At 44.1% G+C, this 25,665-nt stretch overlaps 1 protein-coding gene across 1 annotated transcript in view; it reads right to left on the bottom strand.

Moving 5' to 3' along the window:
* The window catches only part of LOC116954486 (transforming growth factor-beta-induced protein ig-h3-like), a 36,262-nt gene extending 12,301 nt beyond the window's left edge, over positions 1–23,961 (bottom strand). The window contains exons 1-7 of the mRNA XM_032975041.2: positions 23,786–23,961; positions 20,500–20,598; positions 10,209–10,273; positions 8,218–8,375; positions 6,951–7,115; positions 5,701–5,847; positions 5,131–5,272 (exon numbers count right to left, since the gene is read on the bottom strand). Of these exons, the coding sequence (XP_032830932.2) occupies positions 5,131–5,272; positions 5,701–5,847; positions 6,951–7,115; positions 8,218–8,375; positions 10,209–10,273; positions 20,500–20,598; positions 23,786–23,913 (904 nt within the window). The 5' untranslated portion in view covers positions 23,914–23,961. The remainder of the gene's footprint in view (positions 1–5,130; positions 5,273–5,700; positions 5,848–6,950; positions 7,116–8,217; positions 8,376–10,208; positions 10,274–20,499; positions 20,599–23,785) is intronic.
* Between the last annotated feature and the right edge of the window lie 1,704 nt (positions 23,962–25,665).

Below are 25,665 nucleotides of genomic sequence, written 5' to 3'. Positions count from 1 at the left end.
ATAAATTATGTTTTATAAGGACTCGAAGGAAGGAATGTCGAACAAATAGTCTACTACTATATAACCGAACATTAAAACATTGTCTTTGGTTATTTCGGTAAAGTCACGTAGAATGAGAATAAAATAATACATTGATAAAATAAAATAACACAATAATATTGGCCGAAACGTCGTGAGAATATTATTGTGTTATTTTATTTTATCAATTTATTATTTTATTCTCATTCTACGTGACTTTACCGAAAGAACCAAAGAAGATGAATCCTTGCAGTCACGAAAGCTTTAAATCGAAATTTAAAACATTTGGGCCGCAAAACATTGCAGTTCGGATGTAGATTGGTTTCAGACAGAGCAGGGTCAGCCTAAAGTTCAACATTGCTTTAAGTCCCGTGATAAAGACTTAAAATGTTTAATCTCTATGATCGATTTACCAAGTAATTTGACTGTTGAGCGTGTGATGCTAAATCTGATATAAAGTTAGTGTAGCCTGCTGCCAGTTACTAGTAGGGTATATATACACACACACATATATAGTTCTAAACATATATAAATGTATTCCCCTCTGAACATAGGGTTTCCATCAAGGAACCTTACATGGAGCATGTTTTGGTAGAAACATCATCTTCACTTTGACACCGGTTAAATATCGCACAACGCAACCCCTCGAGATGCCAAGAGCATCCACACAAATATAGCGACGGCAGCATTCCGACAACACGCCGACACAGCAGCCTGCCTCGCCCTCCTCCTATCTCCCTCTCTATCCCTGCCTTCACATTCTCCCTCCTGCTCCATCTCACTTCTCCAATGTCCCACCCACACTCTCTCTCTTCCAAACCCTCTCTCCACCTTGTTTCACAGATCTCCCTCCCTCGCTTTCATCCATCTCCCTTCTTTCACGCGTGTGTTATCCCTCATTACCCATCGCCACTTCACTCACTCACAATAACTCACGCCCACCCATATGATTGATCACTCACTAATTCGCTAACAATCGACAGGAATTTATATACTTTTGCACTGTATCTATTTCACAAATAGCTCATTGGATTTCTGCAGGATAAATACTAATTCTGAATGTGATTATCCACTCTACCTTCCTTTTATTCATCTCTCCGTTCACCAATTCCTCCCTAACTTCTCTGTTAATTTATTTCTCCATTCCTTGCGATTGATCTCTCTATTCCCTGCACTCTTCCTCCTCTCCCCTCACGCATCTTCTTCTTTCGTATGGCTGGTGTAGATGCAGAGCAACAACTAAAGTTTCACATTCAGGTAGTCAAGCCATATCACCGCTTCAGGAGTAGCGAAGTGTATCGCTGTGATGTCTCCTTCGTATTTGTGGACCAGGAATTGCGTCGTTATATGTTGTATGGTCTGTTCTGGATGACCACAGTCGCACACTAGAGAGTTTTTACTTTTTCATTTATGAATCTGCCATGGGTTGTGCAGATGCGATTTAGGGTTGACCATGAGCTTCGTGGAGTTCTTTTGAACTCCATTGAGCTCTCAAAGCTTCATCGGGGTTAATCTCGCATTGTCGGCGGTTAACCGCATGGGTCCAAAAGGGTTTGCATGACTTCAAGCAATGAAGGGGGACGTTATTGAGGTCCTGATGAATGGGAAAGATTTCCCAGAGAGTTGCAGCATTGCGGCAGATGGGTAGGGGAGAGATTTATTGGGGTCGACTTGCAGTGTTCAGTTGGACATCAACAAGTCGAGTTGTGACTACTTCTTGTCCATACTGGTGCACAGTACTCAGCTACAGAGTACACAAGAGCCATCGTTGATGTCCACACCAGTGGTGCTGATACTCCCCAACATGTGCTTGCCAGTCCGATCACGCTCATTTAGGTCATCAGCCACTCCCAGAAATTGGAGGAATCGTCACCATAAATCCTTCACCACGTGCCGAGATTAAACTCCCGTGCCACGTGAGGGGGCCCGCATGGCCCCGTGCCAGCACCACTAAGGACATGCGTTCACACCATGGGAATGGGCATCCTTATCTCTTCGTGGCTCATAATGGCTCTGTTCACAGCTTAAATTAGAACTTCTGGACTGGGTTCAATAATTAGGGCTATGTTGTGCCTCTCTCAGAGACTCAAACTGACCTTAGTAGGACAGTGAAACAGTGCCCCTGACGGCATGGGTTCACACATTGAAAATTTAGATCCATTCTATCTGATAAAGATACTGAGATGTCAGTCGATGCTTTTTTTAATTTCTGAGTTAGAATACTGTGGCGTTTTGTTTGTTCACCTTGTCGATTCTACACTGTCTCGGTTCCAACTGGTTCAATATGCTGCAGCCACAGTGCTCACTCGCGTATGCCATTCACAATACATTACTCCTATCCTCTATTCACCACACTGGTTCCCTGTACATTTCATGACTGTTTTAACATTTTGCTGGCTAATTTTGCTGAACTTTCGGAAGCTCCTTACAGTCGTCTAAAATTAGGAGGGGCGAGGACCTTTATTTGTTACGCTTCCTGTCTCCGGAAATATCCTCTAAATCATATCAGGGATGCTGGCACAATTTAATCTTTTGAATAAAAAAAAACACGTTTGTTTAAGTTGGCCTCTTTTCAATCCGGATGGATTGCCTTTTTGGGGTTTTAATCGTAAATCATTGTAAATCACTGTTGGATGCTCTGAAAATTATAGAGCTTGACTATACATTCGCAGATCGCAGCTACGGTCAGAGCAGGTTTCTACCACCTCCGAACACTCCGAGGATTGCGCCCGCTCCTCTCTGCCCCAGACCTGGAATCATTAGTTCATGCCTTTGTGTCAACACATCTGGATTATGGTAACGCCCTCTACACAGAGCTACCAACTTGGATTGGTGCAGATGCTACAGTTAGTACAGAATGAAGCTGCCCAGATGATCAGGCGGGTTAGCCGTTTTGAACACATTACACCTACCCTCCGCAGCTTGCACTGGCTACCGTCTGCTTCTGCATCCAATTCAAGATTACTCTCCTAACATATAAAGCACTGCATGGCTTGGCCCCTATTTACTGTACCTACAAAACCACTTCTCCCTGCAATCCTCAGGCGCACACACTGAGGATTGTTCAGCCACCGCTGGTGGGAAATGGGGCCTTCTCAAGCGCAGCCCCAAAAATCTGGTTCACCCTGCCACTGGACGTCCGAAACACACCGAGTGTTTCTCAATTCTGTGGTCTATACAAGCCACATCTGTTCAGACTTGCCTTCCCTTAATATCTCAAATATAAGGGGGGGAAAAGTCCTGTTTATTGACTTGTTTATTTCATTCACTACTTATCTTTCTTATGCTATTGCATTTGTGAACCCGAGACCTGGGTCTTTTGCTCTCTTTCTCTCGGAGGCTCATATTGGCCATGTTAGAGGAGGCACTCAGAGCAAGAACCTCTATGGGCTACAGTCTAAGCTCTGAGAGGCACCCAGGCCCCAGGAACTGAACCCAGGCTCTCAGTGGTGCTGCCTCGGTGCTGCAACACCGGCGTAATGAACTCTGTCTGCCCCGTGGTCTCCACATGAATCATTCATTTAATTACGGCATTGGAATTCTGAATATAAATTTTAAACAAACATAATAAAAGTTCAGTAAACTGCAAATATGCAGGAAATACTGCTCCTAAGTAAACTGTGAATAGTTTGCCACAGATTCCCATGGGGTCATTTGTTGAGGATTAAAGAGAGAAAATGTTGTTTGAGACAAGGACGTTTGTGTTATTAGAGCACTCAATGGTTTATCAAAACATCCGCCGTTTGGCCTTGTAAACGGCTGGGATAAGTTATGTTAGCAAGCACCTATTGGCTGGCACAGCACACAAGGGGGGAAGTGTGGCCTTGCATAACAATAAGCTACATATAACTCACTAATGCTGATGTTCAAACACCAAATTGGACATCAGATTTACAGTTGACCTCATGGAAGTCAGCATGGTGCTTTAAGGAGGGGTCATGTGAATAGCACCAAACATCTTATTAGCACGATTGGCTACATACAGTGTGAAAGAAGTTCAAACACACATACATACAGTCGTGTGCTAAACCATCTTTGTCTTCCCAGATATTAAAATATCTGATTCACGTGTTGCTGGCAAATTTTCGATTGTGCCTAACTTTTTGTGGAAATGTACCGATGTGTTCATCACCAGTAAATGGACAAATCATAAAAGTGATGCATTTCCGCCGTTTCTTCAGGATGTGAATCCAACCCCATGACCACATGCACCCTATATTACTCATTTAAGACTGAGTCGGTTTAAGGGATGCCCAGGCTAGGTGCAAATGCATAAATTTAGACCAGGGCTGTTCAAACTTTTTTGGAGACCCTGGGCAAAATATCAGATGAGGCCCTATCTGAAGCCCCTTCAGATCTTTTTGAGGCCTGGCAGATCTCGTGCCCAAAGCAGATTACCACACCGGCCCCCCTGTCTCTACAGCCCTTAGCTAACGTTGTGTGGTGGTGGGTTCATGAGAGATGTTGGAGGGGGATGGAGCTGGGCAGTGGAGGCAGGGCTAAGGTGATGCTGTGGATTTTAAGTAGGAAAGAACGACATTGCCTTTGCTTAGGAGCTGAGAGGTAGGACACTATACGGATTAGTTTAACAAAAAGGGGTTTGAATCCCTGTCTTACAATCTACAGAACTGTCTATAACCCACTCTCTTGGTTACATGACCTCTTCACTGATTTTTTTAAATTTAATATACTAGAGCACGAGTGTTGAATAGGACTTTCAAATCTCTTTGGTGGGTCACACACATTAACACATCCCTCTGTGTTGTCCAATAATAAGGTAAGAGTGTCGACCAGGCCTTTGCAGTGACTGAGTAGGCAAAACTTTGAAACACAAATTGAATATGTTCCCGTCTAGTACCTGCTTACTGGGGCCCTACAAAATCATTTTACAATTCATTATACCATCGAAAAGAATGCCTTAAAAATATCATAGTTACTTGACTGATAGTATTGAATCAACCTGCTCCTACCCCCATACCATGAGGGTGTATAGCTGGAGGGACGCAATTTCTTGTGAGTCCCCTCAGTCCACCAAGTAAGGGGCTAATATTTCCCCTGCCTCCACCCCGTGGTGCCCGCTGTGCCATAGGATTCCCGAAAAAGTTGCCTTACTCTTGAGGGTTTTGGGGTCGCCCATGATGCGATCCATTGTCTCCTTTGGAACCCTCTCTATGGCCTCATTTGTCGGAGCAAAGAGCGTAAGGGGCCCCTCGGATGACAGGAGGGGCATCATCCCAGCCTTCTCCATCAAGACCTGCACACGGAGACATGGAGACACGAAGCATGGAACACCAGAGAAGCAGACCTGGGGACAAGGGGCATGGGGACAATAGAAGGTCATGCTAAGATCACGAAGTGAACATGAAGATTGGGGAAGGAAACAGGAGGTGATATAAAGTCTATGTTGAGTTTAAGGGTGGTCTAAACAAGGAGATTAGATTTTGGAATACAGGAGAGACACTAGGCAGGCCCCTTGGCAGCATGGCCTACAGAAAGGAGATGCAACGTGGGGTGATGACTATGGAGACCGCAGGTGATTTCGAGACAACAGCAATTGGCTAATTAGATAAGTTTGAATGTATGTGAGTTGTGTATGCGTGTGTGTGCATGAGAGTGTGCATGAATGTATAGGCACGCGTGTGTTTTTCTATGAATGTGTCTGTGCCTGAGTGTACGTAGTACCTTCAGTGACTCCAGTTCAGCGGTAAACTCCACAATCTCAGAGATGCGGTTTGAGACAGGAACGATGACTCTGTCGATCGTATGAACCACGCCATTTGTGGCCAGGAAGTTTGGACGAATTAATCGAGCACAGTTTACTGTCACCACCTGAAATAAACAACCACTACCATCATTTTGCCATAACCACAAATGTGCTGCAGGACAACTGCCACCAGTTCCAAAGAAAGATCATTCACACACCGTTCTACACCTCCGATTTGTCATTTGAGATCATATAAAACTGTGATGCATCGCTGTCAGGAGGTAATGGCTCAGACACATGATGGGGTTTTTATGAAAAAAAATATGTTCTCGAATAAGTGCCATGTATGACAATTAAAAGGATGTAGGAAATGTATAGGATGAACAAAGAGGTATACGTCCTTCCAAATATGACTCAACAGGATAAAAGTGCACTTATCCAAAATATTGTTAAATAAATACATTTAGGATGCGGTGAATGAGACTGAAGTTGTGATAAGCCACGCTTGACACATTCTATCGAACCACAGACAGTTACACTCAGGACATGAAAAACATGTTAACACACTGCACCAGTTACTCATTTTAGGCTGAGTCAAACTTGGGGAGGCCTGGGGCCAATGCACATTTGCAGCACTGATGTAAGCTTTGGCCAGGTATCAAACTCGGGTTACAAGGTTCATAGCACTTTTCACTAACCACCACGTCACTACTCCAATACACATACACATGTATGCGCATACAGAGACAAAGATCCTCCATATAGCCTTAACAGACTATTGGGGCAAGTGCTGTTAGCGAGTGCCTATGAAGGCCGCCACGGCACATGAGGGGGTGGGTTGTCAGCACTATGCCCGGCCACCTTTGTCTCCCTTGTGATGTTTTTACGCACCACACCTGGTACTCATTTGAGGCTGAGTCGACCTGGGGGAGGCCCAATACCGGTTCAAATAATCGTCATTGGTGTTGGCCGTGAGTGGGAATCGAACTCGGGTCACCGAATTCATGGTGCAGCGAGATAACCACTGTGCCACCGCTCCCCACACACGTCTATACACACAGAGATCCACACATGCACACACACATGACTGTATACACAAACATCAATAAAAATGACTATACACACACACGCCCAGACACAGATACCCACGTGCACACACACGTCCATACAGACAAACACTCGCACGCACACACACGTACACACACATGTCGTCTGCATGACCCCTGACCCCATTGCTGTGGTGGTTGATGAAAAGCGGTTGGTTCTCGTAGTTGGAGGTGAGGACGAGTCCGTCTCGGAGGTCGCTTGTGAGCAGGCGCCGGGAAACCATGTGGTAGCTCAGGGCATTCCTCAGCTCCAGATTCACATTGCTCACCAGAGCCTCTCTGATATCCTGGCCGCAGGAAGGCGGCAGAGGGAGGAGAGGAAAGGGGACATCACAGGCATGGGCTCACAGGAAGCATTGCTGGAGTCCGTGGTGGTGCAGAAGTCATGGTGATGGTCTACACAGTGCCAAGAGGTAAATGGGTGCAGTGGAGACTGGATAGGGGATAAAATTGTACAAGCCGGAGAGCCATGTGCTTTAATAAAGCTGCACGTTGCATACCCTATCCTTCCATGAGCTTCCTAATGTAATCTGCAAGCACCTGTATCCCAAGTCCAGACATTTATTATTTGTACAAACTTTTGTAAATGATTAAATAACAAATACTGAAGCGCTGCCTATTTTTATTATTATATTGGTGCTTGTGAAGAAGTAATAATAGAAAGCAGCAAGATTGTGAGTGTAAATTAATTAATATACTTGGGAAGTCTACTAACACGGAACAACGACTGCACGAAAGGCATAAGAGAGAGGATCACAAAGGGAAAAGGAAAAAATGGCAGGATTATATAACATCCGGAGAAGCCAGGAATTCAGCTACAAGACCAAACTGAACATCTTAAGAACATGCGTGTTCAGCAGTACAGCTTTGAATGCCTGCAAGACTTGGAGATTCGCACTAGAAATGTATTGCTATAAGAGGGATAGTGCATCTAAGCTGGACCCAAAGAGTGCCCAATGTAGAAGTAAGAAAACGATTGCACATAGAAGAAGACCTGATGCAGGCAGTGAGGAGAAGGAAATTGTCACTATTTGAACACATATGTGGGATGGACAGCAACAGGAAAATTCAAAGTGTGTTGTTCGGAAAAATGGAAGGAACTGGAAAGAGAGGAAGACCTAATAGAGAATGACTTGACAGAAGAGGTTGGTGCCAGGAAGATGTGCACTACGTGCGCATACTTGGCCAAGACAGAAGAAAGTGGAAACATGACAAAATGTGCAATGGACACCTATGGGCTATCTGCCCATCGATCGTGATGTGATGATGATGATGATTGGTGCTTGTGAATGTTTAACCACCCAAAGCGATCACGGCCACAGTGCCAGCAATTGTAAAGAGACACAGTGCCTTATAAAGCCATATTATGGGTCCATGTATGGGCCGTACCTCAGACAGAGCCTCCCAGGCCTCGTCACTGGGCGTAAAGACTGTGTGGATCCCGGAGGCCTCCACGTTGGGTCTCAGGCCAGAGATGTTGAAGTAGCTCTGTGTGGACATGGCCTCCACGTACTCCATGGTATTGTAGACGTTCTCCATGGGTGTGACTGCCAGCAGATAATCCAGGCTTACATTTGGTCAAGAAAGTGGCATTTCTCTTGTCCATGCTGATATGGGGAGGGTGCTGCGAGCGGATACTTTTAGCCAACATATTGCTTGATTCTCCTACAGATACTGACCCCCACCATGGGAATGTGGAATTTCCACCACTAGCTCAGGGCTTCCAAAGCCGAAGGGCATTGCTCCATTGCTCGTTTATGCAAGTGTATGAGCGTATATATATGTGTACGAGCATACTATACATATGTGCGCGAGTGCACGTATCCCTTTTAAAAGGCAGTTGGGCATGGTTCTGGCCACAACACTCATTCGCTAGTTGTTCCAGCCTTAATAGGCGCTCGCAAACAGCCATTTTTAACAGTCTATGTAGGCTCCATGGGGACTCTTTGTCCTTTGTATCCCTTATAAATCTGCAGATAATATGACTCGGTGGCTCTAAATGTGGGCGAGATTGCTGTATATTAACATGACATTCCAGTCTTGCATCGTGGCCACTGCAAACGAGAAATAGCATCGGCGTCGACGCACTCGTGCCCAATTGCTATCCACATGAATGCACTCTAATGGCTATGACTAATTTAAGTGTTGTGTGCTAGCATGTATGGCATGTGAACACCAAGCCAGAAAAATACTGAACCCTTACATGGGTCTGTCCCATGTGTAATAGCCATTTAGAGATGCACATTTTAATGGGATAAAAACGATTCCTACACTCACAACGCATGTATCCAATTGAGTGTGTCATATATTACTTTTCAATTATGCAAATTATAAGCTGTTGCATATAGGTAAAGAAGTGAACAAGACTACAAACTAGACATAGCAAATCATAAACAATAAAAAGCCAACATTCGAATCGAATCAAAACCGAAATCATGGCAATTCATCTAAATTATTGTGGAGGGGTATGAATCCTTATATCTCACATAAGGATTCTAAACGATTATTGATCAATTATTAAAGCCCAATCCGATTATTGATTTAGCAATGGCTATTCATTTATTTATAATCGGTTTGGACTTGATTATCGATTCCAAAGTGTATAAATCAATAACTGAATACCGTGAAATTTTAGTAAAGAACGTTCAAACCACATAGTACTCCTCAGTCACCGCGTGGCACATTACAACGGACTCACACGTACGAGACTGTATTATTATTGTTAGACATTTTGATCATTATCATCAGCTATGATCTATCCACTGCTGGGTGAAGGCCTCCCAATGTCTCCATCCATACTTGTGTAATGAGCGACTTCCAGACACGACATGTAGAGGGCTTCTCATTTATTTCTAACACTTGCAGGCACAACAATCACTGAGCGCCATATATATATATACATAGGGCTACGCATAGCTGACACATCCACACATCCCCATCGTCGGCGTCTAACTATATAGCTGCCTGACTAATATAGCAACAACGACGATGATAGCCGTACAGCGGATCGGCCATGCGGACGGACGATGAAGAGAGATGACGGCGAAGACAGTGACGGCAGCCAGGACCCAAACCTCTGGTCCCGTCCCCCTTATATACTCCTCGGCGTGGCCAGGCCCCGCCCCCGGCCACGCCCCATTCTAGAACCTTCGAGCAGGTTCCCGGAGCTTCCCGACTGACCCCGCCTTTAACCTTTAGCCCAGTTACGCCCCCTTATAGTTGGTTATTATATCACGCACCCATACCCGCGATTATCCCTCCTGGCCAACAGATGGCACCCTGTCATTACACTTGTATCGCACTAACGTTGTTGTGGATGCAGTTAAGGTTATAGCTATGTCGTGACAGTGGTGGTTGTGGTTAGGGTTGTAGTCTTTTACTTGCAGAGCAGCCATTTATGCCGTCCACCTTCACGTATCCCGGGCAGCAGTCATAGGTCACCACTCTGTTCGAGATGCAAACACAAATATTCACATTTAGCTTCTGAGATTATTGAGGCAAATGCTTTTATTAAGCACCTGATGTGGTTGGAATTTTTTTTCACAGTTGCAGAGCACAGGCCTATGGAGTGGCCAGAAACAGAGAGCAATTATGACAGACCAGCAGATAAGAATTTACTGGTTTCTTGCACTGTGCAGGGTGCTGTGAACTCGGGGAAAGATACATTATGAAGGATTTCCAAAGTTGAGCAGTAAGATGAATGAGAGACTCGGATAAATGTTGTTTGCTATGTTGTGGTTGTTGTCAATCACATTTCTTATGATCACTGTTACATTGTTTTATAGCAATATTTTAGTATTGTTTCCCTTCTACGTGACTTTACCGAAAGAACCAAGAATATGAATCCCTGCAGTCACAAAAGCTTTAAATCAAAATATTTTAGTAATTTCTAGAAAGGCTTAATTTAGCCTGATTTTTTATGTAGTATATAGTTATACTTACAATTTTTATCTATATTGTATTATGATTGTTATTGTGTTCTAACATAAAAATGGGATTATTTTGCACATTTTTGTACGCAGCATAAACAAATGGTGCTTTTTCTGGAAGATATTGTTTTTGTAGGGGATGTTTCAATTTGTTTGTTGCGGTTGCTCCCGAATCAAGAGCCAAATGGCTCACAGGGTTATTCCAAATAAATGAAATGAAACTGATCATGTTAGAAAACAGCAAATCTGGTGAACTTTGACATTGGTGGAGAGATTGAGACGTAAGGTTCATGAGCACAAAAGCTGCTGTGCCTCTGATGAGCACGGGTGGCTACGTATGGTGCAAAAGAAGTTCAAAATACATTCATACGGCAGTAACGATATGAGTAAAAAGGAATAGACTGAAGCGTTGTGATGGAGTTATCGGAGTGAATCGGTGATTTTGGGAGCATCAATCAACTTAACCACTTTACGTTGTACTGTATTTAGCCGAGAGCAGAATCAGATGTCACTGTCGTTCTCCCACTCCAGCTGGACTTGTGCTTTGTACGGTGCCAGTAAGTGATTAGAGGTGAAGAAAGCTTTGGCTCTAAAACGAAATCCAAGCGTTTTCAACACCTCCTTAGCCAGATTATCAAGGTGGCTGTTCTGTGACGGTTCACATTGAATGGCCGTGCTAAGCAGATTGATGTATTAACTGGGGATATGATTAGCATTGTTAAATGTGACCAGAGGAATAGTTGAATTGACATCTAGCTTAGGTGATATAAGCATGAACTGGGTTGTCTTTGAGTTGGTAGTGATCAGGTATTTTGTCAGCTTGAACATGGGTTATTTTATAGCCAATGGCGACAGTGAAATCTATTTCTACCTGCCTGGAATAAGTCCTCGACTGAACGACGAGGCCAATATCATATATGCTTAGCCACCTTTGTCTTTCCAGTGATCACGTGATAACATCAGTTGCAAGTGGTATTAGAACATGTATTGGGTCTCCCTTAAGTTTCCTCGGCCTTAAAAGGTGTGGAGACAAAAGTGACCGTATGTGGACCTCCTCCTCTACTAGGCAAACCTTTAATAAACTAAACTACAGTATTAAAATGTTATCAAGTAAGGCCCACTGAGCTATAAAGCTATTTTTCAGAAGCGACCTGGCCACATAGCTCAACGAAGTGGCTTATCATGTAGAAATGTACAGCAGCCAAACACTCTAAATGCATTATTCTAAATGTGGGTGGAAAAACGGGAGGATCCGGAAAAAAATCCACGCGACCACGGGGAGAACATGCAAACTCAAATATACAGCCGTCGGGCGAGGTAGTTAACATATCACCACCGTGGCTCCCTACGGTGGCAAGATGCGTGCTCGCAAAAGCATGGCCTTTTTCATTGTATGTGTGTATCTATAACTGTAGTATATCTGTGTAGTACCTATGAACATGAGTATCTGGAGTCTGTATATTATTGTGTAGGCATGTGCATATTTGTAGAGCCTGTGATCAAATCACCCGGAATGTGCCAGATTTTGTCAGGTCTTGGAAACTAAACAGACTTGATCCTGGATACTGCTTGTATGGGTAAACAACATGAACGGTTCTTATAGGCTGCTGTGCGATTACGCGGTGGGAAGCAAAGGGCAGTGCAGCTATATTTATGGTTGTAATTTACTTCTGTGCTCCCACGACTCTGCTGTCCACCTTCAACCCGCTCTCACCAGCATCGAGAAATATGGCCAAATTATTCCCACAACCCAGCCAGTGTAGGGAGGTCCCAGGGCCTTCTGGGGTAAATGACACCTTGTGGACCCCCCCGACGCCTTCAAACGGTACCAGATTAGACATACCCTAAGGATCGCTCTGGGGAAGCCCATATCCACCAGTGGATTGACAAACGGCGGTTTACACGTGCAAACTTATTTGAGCGTGTGTGCATGTGTCTGAGAGTATGTGCAACATATCGTGCAAGGAATTGCGTGAATGTGTCTCGTTTAAGCTTGGGGCATGTAGTAGTGCATTGAGTCTTGCCACTTCAGTGATCTTGCACAATAAAAAGCAGGTTAATCAGCAATCAAACGAGAATGTTTCTATTAGTAAAAAATTATCACGTTAAAATTCCTGCTTTAATGTTTTCTCAACCGGTAATGTTAATCTGTGCGCGTGTGTGACTGCTGTGTGTGTGTAGTGTAGCGGTTAGCGCTGCGCTGCGCTATGAACCCGGCGGCCCGAGTTCGATTCCTGCTCACGCCCAACACCAGTGACAATGATCTGAACCGGTTCTGGACCTCCCCTAGGGCGACTCAGACTCCCGGTCCTGGAACTCCCCTAGGTCGACTCAGACTCAAATGAGTACCTGGTGCGATGTGTAAACATCGCCACTCAGGAAGACAAAGGCGGAGGGCGTGGTTCTACCCCCACCCGCCCCACCCCGTGTGCCGTGCCGGCCTTCATACGTACTCGCTAACAGCACATGTCCCAACAGTCTGTAAGCTACACGGGGGATCTTTGTCCTTTTATGTCACAGTGTGGGTAATGTGACCCTTACAGTGAGGGAAAAAAGTATTTGATCCCCTACTGATTTTGTACGTTTGCCCACTGACAAAGAAATGACTAGTCTATAATTTTAATGGTATGTTTATTTGAACAGTGAGAGACAGAATAACAACAACAAAAATCCAGAAAAACGCATGTCAAAAATGTTATAAATTGATTTGCATTTTAATGAGGGAAATAAGTATTTGACCCCTCTGCAAAACATGACTTAGTACTTGGTGGCAAAACCCTTGTTGGCAATCACAGAGATCAGACGTTTCTTGTAGTTGGCCACCAGGTTTGCACACATCTCAGGAGGGATTTTGTCCCACTCCTCTTTGCAGATCTTCTCCAAGTCATTAAGGTGTCGAGGCTGACGTTTGGCAACTCGAACCTTCAGCTCCCTCCACAGATTTTAGATGGGATTAAGGTCTGGAGACTGGCTAGGCCACTCCAGGACCTTAATGTGCTTCTTCTTGAGCCAACCTTTTGTTGCCTTGGCCGTGTGTTTTGGGTCATTGTCATGCTGGAATACCCATCCACGACCTTTTGATGCGGTGAAGTTGTCCTGTCCCCTTAGCAGAAAAACACTCCCAAAGCATAATGTTTCCACCTCCATGTTTGACGGTGGGGATGATGTTCTTGGGGTCATAGGCAGCATTCCTCCTTCTCCAAACACGGCGAGTTGAGTTGATGCCAAAGAGCTCCATTTTGGTCTCATCTGACCACAACACTTTCACCCAGTTGTCCTCTGAATCATTCAGATGTTCATTGACAAACTTCAGACGGGCATGTATATGTGGTTTCTTGAGCAGGGGGACCTTGCAGGCGCTGCAGGATTTCAGTCCTTAACGGCGTAGTGTGTTACCAATTGTTTTCTTGGTGACTATGGTCCCAGCTGCCTTGAGATCATTGACAAGATCCTCCCGTGTAGTTTTGGGCTGAATCCTCAACGTTCTCATGATCATTGCAACTCCACGAGGTGAGATCTTGCATGGAGCCCCAGGCCGAGGGAGATTGACAGTTCTTTTGTGTTTCTTCCATTTGCGAATAATCGCACCAACTGCGAATAATCGCACCAACTGTTGTCACCTTCTCACCAAGCTGCTTGGCAATGGTCTTGTAGCCCATTCCAGCCTTGTGTAGGTCTACAATCTTGTCCCTGACATCCTTGGAGAGCTCTTTGGTCTTGGCCATGGTGGAGAGTTTGGAATCTGATTGGTTGATTGCTTCTGTGGACAGGTGTCTTTTATACAGGTAACGAGCTGAGATTAGGAGCACTCCCTTTAAGAGTGTGCTCCTAATCTCAGCTCGTTACCTGTATAAAAGACACCTGGGAGCCAGAAATCTTTCTGATTGAGAGAGGGTCAAATATTTATTTCCCTCATTAAAATGCAAATCAATTTATAACATTTTTGACATGCGTTTTTCTGGATTTTATTGTTGTTATTCTGTCTTTCACAGTTCAAATAAACCTACCATTAAAATTATAGGCTGATCATTTCTTTGTCAGTGGGCAAACGTACAAATCAGCAGGGGATCAAATACTTTTTTCCCTCACTGTATGCTCGAGTAGTAAGTGAAAGCCTATGTGTGTAGGTGTGTGAATATTGGTGGTGGACCGACTCACCACCCTGCCCCGCACAGACACTGACTCATCGAAGAATTATCGCGATTCAAATGAATGGATTGCGCTGACTGGAAGTGCCTCTTGTGGCTGCAGATAAATTACATTGTTTATCCTTTGGCAGGGTGATTAGCAACGTTATATATAGGCCTGTATGTTAATGTTGAAGTTGGTGTGCCAGTTCAGGGCTACGGGGGTAGTGTTGTGAATGTCTGAGATGCTGCCAGCTAAAATGGTCGAAGTATGTGGGGCATTGTTGCCATTCTATACAATGACATAGGAATATAAGGGGCCGTCCATAAATGACGTCACGCGATTTTGGACGATTTTTGACCCCCCCCCTCGTCACACGGCGTCACAAAAAGTCAGACCCCCCCCTCAAATATGACGTCACAAAGCTCTGCCCCCCCCCCCTCCAAAAATATATATAGATAAAACATGCTTCAAATCGCTTTAAACTACAGTAGTGTCATTGTAGTGCGTATTTAATGTGGCGCTGCACTCTGATGTTGTAGGAGAAAACATTTATTAAAAAGTCTATTTAATTAAGTAGAACGTGTTGTCTATTTTTTGTGACATCACATTTCTCAACGCCCCCCCCCCCCTCGTCACACATCGTCACAAATGTCTGACCCCCCCCCCCCAGGTGCGTGACGTCATTTATGGACGGCCCCTAATAGTGCAATCTGTTACATATCCAGCCCCATTGTCAATCCAGTGCTGGTGACGGTCTCCTCTCGCTGTGCGGGTTGTTTGACCATACTTCACTACTTTGGTCAGAGTGGAAAAAATGTGCACGCAACTATTATAACCTCGGTTATTCCGAGTGCGCTGAATTCATGTATATATTGCAAGCTCATTGACACGCGGCGGGAGATAAGCATAGGTAATTTTGCTAGGCTGCCCTGTGCTGTTCATAACACAATACGTGTAGCATGAGATTAATAATATATTTTTAAATCGACAGTGATAAAAGAGTCGACGCATCATCCCACCACGAGTGACTACACGTTACAACGGGCACGCTCTGTGTGTGATAGGGGGTATATGAATACGTGTGTGTATTAATATCGATGCGTGTTGTATGTGAGAGCGTCTGCCCGCATGTACGTGTATGCATGTGTGTACGCGCGCACGCGTGTGTGTCTGTCGTTAAGTCGGATAATTTACTCGTCGGGCTATAAGTGTCCCATCCGCTGTCTTAACTACAGTATCCGTTGCCCAAAAAATTCCGACACAATTATGTCACAGTGTATATATATAAAAAGTGCTGTCGCTTTATGATTATAACTTGCTAATCGATGTCAGTAGACACCGATGGACTGGCTCACGATGCTGGTGATGACAGCCTCTATCCACTGCTCCATAGTATAGTCTCCCATGTCACTGTATATGGTAGAATACATGGAAAGAGATTATTTCAAACATCTGAAATCAATGTAATGGACATTGAAAAGGTTGTACAGGTGTCCTACAGTCAAATATCTGCTTTTAAATGCAGTACAAAACATCAGTGACTGGTGATTAATATGGAATTCAGACTTACGACAAATTACTGTATTAAGATTTAGTGGAATTCCTCAAGCATCTCAATGCGATTGCATCCTAAAAATCTGAATTCAAAGAGACTCACTGCATGAGATTGCGGTTAAAATTTTTATTTTTTTATTTTTGGAGGATTGCCTTCCTCTCCCTTTTAGTGATTGTGTTATCAACGTCATCTCTTGAGATATTTATTGGATCTCTTGCAGAGCAGTACAACCCTTCATGTTAAGAGAATGAGCTGTGGAAGCAGATATCACAGAGCTACCTCTGAGATCCCTTCAAGTGACCTCTGGTCTATATAGTAGAGGGCAACACTTTCCCACTAAATCTGCCACTGAGAGTAACGTTTGTCACACAATAGTCAAAACAATTACTGTATTAGTACATTTCAGAACTGAAATATATCCAAATTAAGTGTAGAACCAAATTACATGTGACGGTTATTTTTGTGCAGGCAATGTTGACCGAGCTGACACCATGAACCCTTGAGAACCCGGTGGCTGCCTGGATTCAATTCTAGGATCTCAAAAGTGCCAGCTCAGCGCTCTGACCTCTGAGTGTCCTGGCCACCTTGAGAAGCGATTTTTACTTATTGGAAGGGAGACTTAGCAAATGGAGAGTGCTGGTTTGTACCAAACAATATATTCGGATTAATGGAAAGAAACACAGACAGATGATAAGAGGAACATCTTAATTCTGGACTTGAACAAACCGATGAAGTCAGCCATGTGGACAGATTGAAGTGAGACTTCCAGACAGTGGGAGCAGCAGCAGAGAAGGTGTAACCTTCAACTGAGTGAGGATTGACTCAGGATTTGACAGGAGGCCTTGGCTACTGGAGCAGAGTGGACTTGGGGCAGTCGTGATGTGAGAAGGGATAGGAAGGTTGTGGCAGCCCTGACTCATGTTGACATTAGTGTAAAAACTTTTTGTGCACCATACTGGAGCATTATGGGTCAATACATTACTTAAATTATCTTCTATATCTCCACTTCTTTTGTCTATTGGTCGACTGGCTTTCTAGACTTGGGCTATGTTTAAGCAAGCTAACTCTGGACTGGTTTCAAGCTTCTGGGTATATCTGCAGTCAGACATGCTCAGCAAATACTGCTCACTTACCAGATGATTGCACGTTCTCTAAATGACGGGGTTTTATCAGCCGAAATGAAATAAATGAAACTACTTCATTTTTGTATTTCTACATGCAAACATTGTAAAGTCATGCTAGTCTGGGAGTCAAACTAGTGTGGGTACTGTTTTATAATGGATCTACACACTTGATTAGTGTAGCACTGCCTGATAAGGAAACACATTATTGGCGATGTATCCGGCAATGGCCCTTCATGACAGAATATAAATATAGAGGCCAAACATGTAGAGTCAAAAAGAGTCACTCTACCTCTCTGGTCTCTATGTATGCGCTATGAAGAAGGCCCATTACCCACGAATCACCTCTTCTATAAATTGATTTATTTTAAGGCAGTGTAAACGACAAATGTATTGAGTTTATTGTTATGTGTACTTGTCCAGCACTACCAATACAATATCACCAAATAATTAGATGAATGTAGAGTGGGTACTCGGAAGAGCATCTTATTTGGTTTCTGACTCGTGTGGGCCTCTGTAGTATTTCGCGTTAGGGTTGGAGTTAGGGTTCAAACACACCACTTCAAGGAAGATCTGGCTACACACAATTCTACGTTTTAAAAAAATCGTTCATGAAAAGTCCACGAAGATTTTGATTTACGTGAGTGCGCCCGATTTTGTCAGATCTCCGGAGCAAAGAATGGTTGAGCTTGGATCGTGCTTTGGGTAGGTGACCACCATACACAAACAGGTGTCATAGACTGCACCGCGGCTACATCGTCAGCAGAGGGCAGTGCAGCAACATCCACTTGTATTGTACCACGTCCCTTCACCAACACACATTGACCATCGTGGCGAAGTATGAGCTAATAACCTCCACAATACACACTGCGTGGGGGAAATGTTCCCATCCAGTAGATGTTTGACAAAAGGGCTGTACATGTAGAGCACCACTGAAGGTTGATGAATACTCCCGATTGATTCTCCGCTGTGCTCGCGTGTTCCTTGCTTATGGAACAAATAGAGGCCACGGGGCTGGGCTCCGATAAAGCGTGACGCACGCTGGCACCGTTTCCCGTGATATGGATGAATTAATGTGTTTATTGCAATGAAATAAATAAAGCTGGCGAAGTTTGTTCTAACGACTGAAAGGGCATGTCATCGAATAGATCTTGCAACAAAGACTTCTTCCAGATGATAGATTCCAAAGCGTTACTTGTTTATTAAACAAGGCAACCTTGGACAAGTTTTACCCACCCACACAGAGTTTCTGATTGGGTCTGCAGCTGTAATAGCAGAATTGTTTGTTCGTGTACAAATGTTTTGTAAAAGTGACATCATGGGAAAAATTACATGCCTTTAAAAAAATGTACCGCGTTAGATCAGTTCACATATTTTTTCGATGCTCAAATCACCCTGAATGCACCTGGTCTCATCAAATAAAAAAAATCTCAACAGATTTCAGCCTGGTTAGTACTTGGATGAGAGAATACCGAGGAACACCAGGTGTTGTCGGACTGACTGCGAGGTGGCCATCAGGTGGCAGTACAGAAAATGATTGAATCTAAGCGTGTGGAACTTTGATTGTTACCCCCTCGTACGTGTTGTTTTTCTTCGGTTACTCCAATTTCATCCCATATGTAAAATACTGTACTCATTTAGGAAGTTGGCAAACATCTCAGTGCATTATCCTCATGAAAAGAGTCTTGAGACTCAGGTAAGCTCTGTAATTTCTAAAGGGCATAATTTTCCACGTTATAAACTTGATTTGGCGCTCTGTCTCTGTGTTGTCTCTCTCTGCCCGTGTGTCTGTCTTTGTGTCTCCGTGTTTGTGTCTTGTCTCTCTCTCAAATTTCACACTTAACTTCTAATTTAGCAATCTCTGGAAGAGTGTAATCAACCAGGCTATGCGTTAATTGTGTGTTGACTGACTCTCTGTGTTGCATTGCATTACATTTCCAAATTTTACTAAGTTTGTTTGATTTAGTGTGTTTTCTCTCTCTCTGTCTCCCCTCGTTTTGTTGCTCTTATTTCCTGCAGTTACGAAGGCTCCAAGTCTCTCATTGACATGCTAATTTCTCTACCCCCCCTCTCTCTCTGCCCCCCTCTCTCTCTATTTAAGGCCTCGACACAAAGGCGTTGTTTCTCTGTGTGCCTATGTGTGTACAGTATCTCTCTCTGTGTGTCTCTGTGTTTTCTCTCTCTGCTTATGTGTCTGTCTATGTGTCTCCGGTTCTGTGTTTTATCTCTCTCAAATGTAGCAATCTTTGAAATAACGTAATCAACCAGGTATGGTGTTGACTGTTATGTTAGCCGACTCTCTGTGTTGTATTACATTATATTTCTAAGTTTACTAGCTTTGTTTTCTCTTTCATTTGTACCTGATGATTGCTTGTTTTGCAACCAAAACGTCGTATGCTTTTATCTAATTTATTTTCTCTTTCTACGTGACTTTAACGAAGGAACCAAAGAGATTTTCACGTTATACTTAACTATTTTCAGTGAATGAGATTTTTTTACATCCTCGTAAGAGTAATTGTAGTCTCACTTACAAGGTACGAACTCATGAGCCATTGCCACACGGCGACTTATTTCGTAAAAGTCGAGACCCTCCGTGTATTTGGTTTGTGCGGTTACATCTTACTGATGAGCCCCAACTCTCCAGTTGGGAACTGAGTCTTGCGTTACAGCAGTGCATAGCGAACGCTCAAAATAAAGTGCTGTCATCTCCGCTCCTAACAGCTGACATGGTGATGGAACGGTGCCAAGGATAGATGTATAAATATTATCGTTAATATTATTTAGTTCGCATTAGACGCCAGAAAATGCCCGTGAAATGTCACGGTTTTAACTTCAAAATTTCCTTCCCACGATGTGCAAGTTTTCTTCCGTGTCCTACAACAATGCCTCGCCCCCGTGTTTCCCATGGTGCCCTCCCGCATGTCGCTTCGCTCACGTGGGCTGCCCGCAGATCTTCCGCGCGTACCACTGCTTGCAGCTGGAGTAGTACTTCTTGCCGGTGCCTTCGATCTGTTGCACGGCGCACACGTTGGGTCTGTAGGAGAAGGAAAAGGTGCAACCACCATCACTGAGGATTTCCTAATTGACACTCTCGTCCATGACTTAACACCGATAGCACACAATTGCGTGACTTAATGCGATCACAAAGACGATTTTAAAAATGTTATATTTTAGGAATTGACGATAAGAACATGTCATATTTGACGTCGAAGATGCAGTCTAAATTCAAGAAATTGGAGTTAACATTCAGATACTATGTGGTAAAACTGATTCAGAGTTTTCTTGTCTTGAATCAATACTGCTGAATGTATGTGCTCCCAGAAGGCCTTGCGGCTATTGGCTTGTGTGAGGAATACTTTTTATTTTTACGTGAAGGGATATTTTATGCTGATCTGTTTTAATATTTATAGTCTCTTCAACGACGCTCATGACTATTTTAAGTTATATTTAATACGGGATGCGAGAATGAGAATTGTTCCCATAGCCTGGCGTGAATTAGATTGCGTTCATCATCGAATAACAGACCACGACTTTAGACGATTCGTGGAAAGTTTAACAATCGTTGGTGATTATAAAGTAGCGAATGAAAGCTATTAACGCGTAGCATTATGCAGTACACAGTATTATAGTTGCCTACAGTTTAAAATACGTAACTATAGTCATTTACATCCCTTTCTCAAGCCACTGTTGGATAGAGGCTTCCCCGACATCGTGGAGGTCATGGAGGCTGTTTGATCATACTTCACCACGATGGTCACTGCGGGTTGGTGAAAGGGGGCGGGCCCAGGACCGGTTCATATATCTCTCGTCACTGATGCTAACCATGGCCGAGATTCGAATACAGGAAGGTGGCAGCATCCACTGGACGCTGGACCAACGCTCTCCACCCAGCCTCCCATTGATGCAACTCAGAATATGCAGATATTTTGTGAAATTAGAAACGTACAATTCGACTGACAAATGTCTTTTCACGGCATATTGTCCTTGATCTCCGATAAGTAAACGGCTTATAACAAGTTTTATATATATTTGTCCAGACGACGCATAAACATACACGCAAAAGTCATTGTTCGCCGTCTGGGAATGCCCGCTGGTTGTGTGAACAAGCTGGCGCCTTCATCCACAAAGTGAGCCCTTGTCAGGGAATGGAACGAACAAAGCTCCGTGACCAAAGGCGTATTGCATCAATAACCTGTCTTATGCGTGTCAAACGTTCTATCATCGTCGGCCGTGGTCTATATACTGCTGGATAAATGTTGCCCCATCAGCGTCAAGTGCCATGATTAATGCGCTGCTGGATGAAGGGTTTCCCATCATTGTCGAAACATGATCTATCCGCTGCAAGATGAAGCTCTCCACTCTATGCCGTCGCCACCCCTCGTGGTATTGCGATTTCACAATTCATCTCACTCCTGCACGTACATTAATTGATCTCCTCTATCCGTTTCGTACACCGGCAAATTGATTTACAAAGACACAGATTTCTCGCATAGCCTACACGGGTTGTTGAAGCAAGTTCTGTTAGTGAGCGACTATGAAAAGGCTGGAACGGCGCATAAGGGGGTGGTGTGGCTAGAATAACGACCGGAAAGATGGAACAATAATGCATTATGGAGGAGGAATGATACAAATGTATAGCAAAAACAAATCCCATATTCTTCAACGTGACTTTACCGAAAGAGCTAAGAATATGAAATCCCATACTCTCACAAACAAGTTTTCAGATGAGCAAGACCTGTGGCCATTTCCACAGTGAAATAATAAAGGTCACCAAGCGTCTTCTTCTCTTTTTACCTGTCCATACATGAAATCCATTCAGTTCAAATATGTGTGAAGATCCCCCATATATCCGTTCATTATTCTGGATAGAATTGTGCCACGTGCAATTACGCGCGTCAATGCTCTCGAGTCGGTGGTGTGACCAGAACCTGGGGTGACGCCTTTGTCACCCCAGCGTTAATGTTGAGGCAGAGTATGTGCATGATGGTCTGCAGGAATCGAACTCAGCCCCTCATCTATTGCCTCACTACACCTCGTTTATAGATTAAAGATCGTTAAAGATTTTTCACAGACTGTAATTCAACTGACGTTTAGCGAGAGCCTATTAAGGTCGGCACGCCGCACAAAAAGGGTGCTGATGTTTAGACACCGCGACAAATACTAATTGAAGGCTGATGCGACCTAGGCGATGCCTAGAACCGCTATTGGCATTCGCCACTGATGTGAGCCGTGTTCACTAATCGAACTCAGCTAGCCAGATTCGAAGGGCTGTGTGCTCAAAACTGCACCACCGCTTCACCCTGCACCCCATAAACACAATGATGCATACAGGCGACACCATGGACACAGGTATGTAGATTAATCCCACTCTCTCACGCACACCGGCCCGCTCTCATGCCAGTATAAGGATCCCATATTTATACTGAGTAAACTTTTGGATCGGCACTTATGTGTGTAAGCGACTTGGGCACGCTAACTCACCGACACCTTGACATGTACGCACGTAGGCGAAAAGAGACACGGGCCCATAGGACTCATGCATTGAAGCAAGCACTCACTCAGGCACATGCACACAGCGTTACATAAACATGCATAAAGACATAGACACACACCCAAATAAAAACAACTACTAAACACAACGAAATTCACACAATCCCATACGTACAGACTCACAGACACAAAGATCCCCCGTATAGCCTGAACAGAAAGTGCTGTTAGCGAGCACCTATGAAGGCTGGTATGACACAGGAGGGGATGGGTGAACAAGACCACCCTGGCTACCCTTGCCTCCCCAGTTTTAGATATCGAATCAAATACTTATGTAAGGTTGAGTCAACCAGGATGGGCCAAAGACAGTTTCTGATGCCGTTTGCCACTGATATCCGTAGCCCGGAATCGAAATCTGGTCGCCGGATTCCTGTAACACCGCTCCCTATATTAATACTCCTACACAAAGCCAAAGATCCGCATATAACCTATCCGGTCTATTGGGGAAAGTGCTGTTGGCGAGCACAAATGTTTTATTTCTTAAAGGCCGGTACTATGCAGCAGGGAGTGGTGTGCCCAGCACCATGCATTGGCCCCATTTTCCATGCTGATGTCTTACACCCCAGGCACTAATTAAATGCTGAGTCGACATAGGGAAGAAGCCAAAACCACAGACCCAACAAAGACACAGCCACACACTCGGACGCACGCAGGCACTCACACACACACCGTACCCCTGCTTGTTCCCGCGCACACGGCTGTGGTACAGGTGTTTGTCGAAGGCAGATCCTTCCGAGGGGACGACGGTGACATCGCCCAGCAGCAGCAGCAGGCACACGGCAAGCATCATCATCATCATCATCCTCCCTGGGGACCCCGCACTGGGACCTGGCCGGGTCGGACCCCGGCTTTATGGGAGGCGGGACCCGGGAAGGAGTCGGGGGGGCGGGATGTGGGAGTGGGTGGCTGGCTGGTGTCCGTCACTGCGTAATGCCATCACATGCAGAGACCAAGATATCCCCCGTATAGCTTGCAGATTAGATTGCTGGGGGAAATAACTGTTTAGCCGGCCCAAGTTGGTGTGGATATGATTTTAACACCCACAACGCGCACATGTGCAGCGTGTTCGTTTCCTGGAAGGGTTCCAAATAATTGAATAGCGTTACCATGTGCACATATACAATGTACAGCCCTATAATCTTAGTTCTTTCGGTAAAGTCACGTTGAAGGGAAACAATAAAATAATAAAATATCTATTTTTATATATTTTTTTATTTTTATATATATTTCATTATTTTATTGTTTCCCTTCAACGTGACTTTACCGAAAGAACTAAGAATATGAATTACTGCAGTCACGAAAGCTTTAAATCAAAATGTACAGCCCTCTTTGTCCATTAGCTTAATACGCTGGTGGATGAGGGCATCCCCACGCGTTGGGAGCTGTGGAAAGTTATTTCACCATCTCTCAGTACGTCGGTCAGCGCGAGTTGGTGAAGCGAGCAGCATCGAAGCACAGTACAATAATGAATATCTCTGCACTGCCCCCTGCTGACCAAAACGCAAAAGAACCCCGAAGTTCTACATCATTAGACCTCCTTTGCCAGTACCAAAAATATAATAATAGGGTTTTTCCCCTTTTTTATGGCAACAAAAATTGAAACCTTTTGACAAGGATTCATGTCTGCATTAACCACAATACCTGCAGTCAAAATGCAAACAAAAACATACTATGATAATATGATGATGCATTGTCCTTGAAACTGATTGGTCCACACCAAGGGACGGCTTTCTTTTGAGCCTCGACCCAATTGGTGCTCGACCAGATGACACCAAAATGCATATATTATCATAGTATGTTTTTGTTTGCATTTTGACTGCAGGTATTGTGGTTAATGCAAGCATGAATCCTTGTTAAAAGGTTTCAGATTTGTTGCCAGAAAAAAGGGGGAAACCTCATTTATTATTAAACCCCGAAGTTGCCTATGATGACCAGGCGCGCAAAGGTGCCACTCATCCGAATGATATCCAGGCTGAACCCTACTTAACCTCCGGGATCTGAAGAGATCAGGCGCATTGCGGGTGATTTGGTTATAGGCGTGAGAAATATAGATCCGTCCAAAGGAACAAAACAATATTATCCTACTCGTGAACGGAATGTTGAATAAATGCATTTAGGACAGAGGGGATGTTTTTGAGGTCGTGACAGATTCCATGAAATCAAGTTGTAATCCGGACGTGACTGTAAAAACCACGTATGCATCACAGTGCACAACGCCGGTAGTTCAGTCAAATAATTCCTTTACGGAAAACGGTAAAATTACCGTATGTATTCGAATACAAATAGTTCGAGTTGAGATTTTTCTCGTCATTTTGAATGAGAGCCCAGTGTATCTCATATTATTTTATATGTACAGAGCGCCTTCGCTCACTCAAGGCGCTTGACATAATAGCACACGGTGACAGGATATAATGATTTAAATCAGATTATTTGATCACAATCAGAATCTTGATTTAAACTGGAGGAATCCAATGAGCTATGAAGCTTTTTTTTCACAGATGTCCACCCAGGGCGGGTCGGAAAGTTAGAGATTGAAAGTAACCCGTGCGGAAGG

Source organism: Petromyzon marinus, chromosome 3 (genome assembly GCF_048934315.1).
Source record: "Petromyzon marinus isolate PM22_M1 ecotype Great Lakes invasive population chromosome 3, UKy_Petmar_22M1.pri1.0, whole genome shotgun sequence".
NCBI classification, from domain to species: domain Eukaryota; kingdom Metazoa; phylum Chordata; class Hyperoartia; order Petromyzontiformes; family Petromyzontidae; genus Petromyzon; species Petromyzon marinus.
This window is presented reverse-complemented; position numbering and strand designations above follow the sequence as displayed.